This window comes from Cyprinodon variegatus, unplaced genomic scaffold (assembly GCF_000732505.1).
Source record: "Cyprinodon variegatus isolate N-32 unplaced genomic scaffold, C_variegatus-1.0 Scaffold36, whole genome shotgun sequence".
Taxonomy (NCBI): Eukaryota; Metazoa; Chordata; class Actinopteri; order Cyprinodontiformes; family Cyprinodontidae; genus Cyprinodon; species Cyprinodon variegatus.
The window spans coordinates 2,162,936-2,166,660 of record NW_015150489.1 but is presented as its reverse complement, the minus strand read 5'-3'; the positions used below and the strand labels follow the sequence as shown (position 1 = coordinate 2,166,660).

Here is a 3,725-nt window from a genome sequence, read left to right as displayed (position 1 = left end):
TTATTAAAATCTTGTTTTGCAGTGACTGTGCACCCATAGATGTAATGTTGTCTACCCACTGGTCACAATACAATTAATCTATCACCGTTCCCTGGAGATGGGAAAGGATATTATAAGTGTGTTCTTATATTTTCCTTTCCTCATACTTTTTAGAAAGAAATCTGAATGGAAGAAAGTGACTGGCTATAAATCTCAGATAGGTGGATTTCTTTAATACTGATTTCCATTTACATATAAAAAAGAATTGTGCAAAATGTCAATGTACTTGGGGGGAAAAAAAGAAGGGTAGGGGGGGGGAAAAAAGAAGGGTAGGGTGAGGTGAAGGCCTTAATACAGACTTACAATTCAGAAAAACTTGCATTGAGGGGAAATGCATGATAAGGCAAGCAGAGATAATACAGGTTAAAAGTTTTATGCCAAGCTTAAGATAAGGGGGTGTAAAACAGATCGGAGGAGGGGAAACGGGGAATAAAGGAGAGGCTTTGTCAGTTCAGTTCAAACAGGCGGGGATATACTGGCATCAAAAACTCTCTTTTCAGTGTCGGAGTTTGCCTGAACTCGCCTTGTTTAATGAAACCTATGGCAAGGGACCAGAAAGGGGCCAGCCATCATGTAGGCAGCAGCCGTCAAAGCAAAACTGCAGGCTACAGAAGTTTCGTGTCGGAAATAATGTGCGAGCAGTGCAGCACCCAGAGACTGAAAAAGAAAAAAAAGGAAAACCTATTTTGATCCCAGCCTCCCAAATACATCGCATGAATACACGCTCACACACTCTGCTACATCCTCCTGAAACTCAGCAGCAATTACACTCAAAGACTGGAAGTGGCAGCGAAGACGGAGCATCAAACGCGGGGAGGGGTCATAAAAAAGGACAAGAACCGAAACGGTTTCCTGCCCCTAAAGCCGCAGCAGAGCCTTGACAACTTTAAAAAATAGCCTCTTTAGAGAACCCTCTCCGCATGTTTATACAGGATTCAGTTTACATTAAATTATGGCAAAGGAACAGCAAAAATATATATGTACAGATTTATATATCTGCTGTTTCAGTATCTCTATCTATATATTTATATATATATATATATATATATTAGCATTGATCATTTCAAGTCTTTGTGTGGCAAAATAAGGAGCAAACAGAAGACAGGCAGAGGGAGGAAAAGAACAAGTCCAGTTATACCTTCTTTGTCCCCCCCCGAAAAAAACTAGGATTTTTAATCTCACTGTACAAATCAGCTGCTGCTTTCAATACAAGAAAAAACAAAATAATCAGAAGTGTTCTTTAAATATTTTACAAAACACACGAGAATTATCAACATGAATTGAGAGAAATTAGGCTTTTTTTCCCTCCTGTTTGCCCCCTCCTCTGGATGAGAAGCAGGATGAGCGAGGTACACCATGAGCACAAAATAATGCTGCGTCAGCATAATCCTGCTGCGTTATAAACAAATTTACAGCTAAACCTGGAGTGATCCGCTCTGCAGCTCGTAATTCCACAGACAACCGGCCTAGTAAACACTGTAAACAAAACATGTAAGCCTAGAAGTAAACACTTTCCTTTTAATTTTTTGGTGTGAGTGCAAGTCGGAGCGCATGCACGCCGCGGTGCCACGCGGCGCTAATTTATTGTTTCATCACAGCTGCTGCAATTAAATGGACGCGTGCGTTTTACTCTACGGGAAGCAGCGAGGCATTTGTTCTTCAGCTCATTAAAAACCAGTTATAATACAGGTTTAATGGCATGTGCAGGAGGCAGCAGGTCGCTGAGGAACCTCACAAGGCAGACAGAGAGAGCAATAGAAGAGGTGGCCGGGTGAAGGTCACCCAAAGGTACAGGAAAAGGGTTAAATAGATTATTTTTTGACAAGTGAGGCAAATAAAACTAAGTGCTAAACACAGACATGTGTGTTTTCTGAAGCTTTGGTAGGGAGTGCTTTTCCCCCACCGCCTGAACAATATAGTGAAGAGCTTTACTGTGAATTTGAATTTTTATATATTTGCCTCAAAAATTCATCAGTGCTTTTTTTAACTATTAGAAATCTAAAGATCTAAACATCTATTTTTCTTTCTTCCACCCCAGATCATGATTTACATTCAAATTTCCTTAAAAGTCATCTGAAGAAAAAGTCCAAACAGCTCACATTTGCAAGATAAGAAATCCAACTGAAACAAAAAACGTTAAACGCACATTAAAGCAAACCAGCTAAGAACATAAAACATGTGCAGATGAGTGAGCTTGGAGAGCGAATGGAGGTACGTGGTGGTCTGTTTTTCCAGCGAGAGCATAAATATCGTCACTCTTATAAAAAGTCTTGTCTCCTGCTATGTGATTTGATCCCATCCTGTCGGCTCTTTCAGCTTCGTTAAAAAGTTTCTTTAAAAAGTCTCTAAAATCTGAGAAACGGGTCCATAAAGGTTTGAGTCCCAAGTGGAGGAGAGCGATCACATGACCCATTTGGATTGTGGGCGGAGTCTGATAATGTGCTCTGACGATGATGACCAGGTCTTAAGTTCAGTCCCATGTCTGATCAACGTGGTCACTTAATCAGCGCCAAAGATGCAACGTCACACTGCTGACACTTGTTCATCTGAAAAAGAGACACATGATATTTACCATTTTCTGTGTGACTGTAAAGTTTGAAATAAAAAAATTTAAACTGTTCAGCTCCTGTCATCAGTTTGGCTCCATCTGACACAAACATGATGCACTCATGACGCACACATGGGGCTCTGCTTCAATTCCAGTTTATAAAGGTTTAAAAAAGGCAAAAGGGATCTGCGATATGGGGAAGTTGAAAGCCACTCAAGACTATTTTTCTTAATTCCAGTTTAGTTTAAACATGTTTGACATTCATAAATTAATGCTCGGGCTGTTAATTTTTAAACCCATAAATCATTAGGGCTTCATTTTTTAACAGCCATGCCAGAAGTGGCACTTGATTCATTTTTAACCCTTCTTTGTCTGCGTATCTTTTGTTAGATATATGAACCTGCAAAAGATCATTCACTGACACTGTTCATGTCACAGATGTGACACGCTTAGACAAGCTGTCAGTTATCTTGGTACAGCGTGTGCATGTGGATAAACCTCAGACTCTATTTTACTTATCACAGTCTTAAAGGTGCGTTCTGGTGATGCCTCTCCTCTACTTGCAGGGTGAGTCCCTGCTGATCTATAGAAAGCCGTTTCAAACACTATTCAGCGCTCATTCTGCATCCCTTATTCCTAATGACAATAACAGGAGCCCAGGACTGCACATATGTTTGGTTAAGATTAAATTTACTGTTACACCTTAAGTCCTGATTTCATTTTATTTATTTTTTAATTGAGAAGGTAGTTTAAGTGAGGTAAAAACCAGTGATCTCCTACAGGCAAAGAACTGGGAAGGAACGTGGCTTTTCTACCCTGACCTGGAAGTGAACATCACACGTAGGAACCACTGATGGGAAGAAAAAAAAACACACACAACCTGCAGCAGCAAAACAAAAGGATAGGAGAGAACTGTGCAAATATCTCCAGTGTTTGGGGAAGTGTTGATTCTGAATGAGCTAGTTTTTCTGATTTTTGGAGACAAGGAAATTGATTGGGTTTAATTTGAAGTTTGCAGGAAAGTTTATTGTAAAGGGTAGGCTTAAATAAATTTTTTTGTATATCATATATACACTATATTGCCAAAAGTATTTGCTCACCCATCCAAATTATTGGAATCAGGTGTTCCAATCACTTC

General features: G+C 39.8%; 1 protein-coding gene across 13 annotated transcripts in view; it reads right to left on the bottom strand.

The window, feature by feature from the left end:
* Positions 1-295: 295 nt before the first annotated feature.
* Positions 296-3,725, bottom strand: part of LOC107104672 (rap guanine nucleotide exchange factor 6-like) — a 170,093-nt gene continuing 166,663 nt past the window's right edge. For 12 of the 13 annotated variants that reach the window (XM_015404769.1, XM_015404779.1, XM_015404794.1 and 9 more), the window contains one exon: positions 296-2,585. In XM_015404769.1, the coding sequence (XP_015260255.1) occupies positions 2,563-2,585 (23 nt within the window). In that variant the 3' untranslated portion in view covers positions 296-2,562. The remainder of the gene's footprint in view (positions 2,586-3,725) is intronic. The other variant, XM_015404753.1, reaches the window with a different exon arrangement.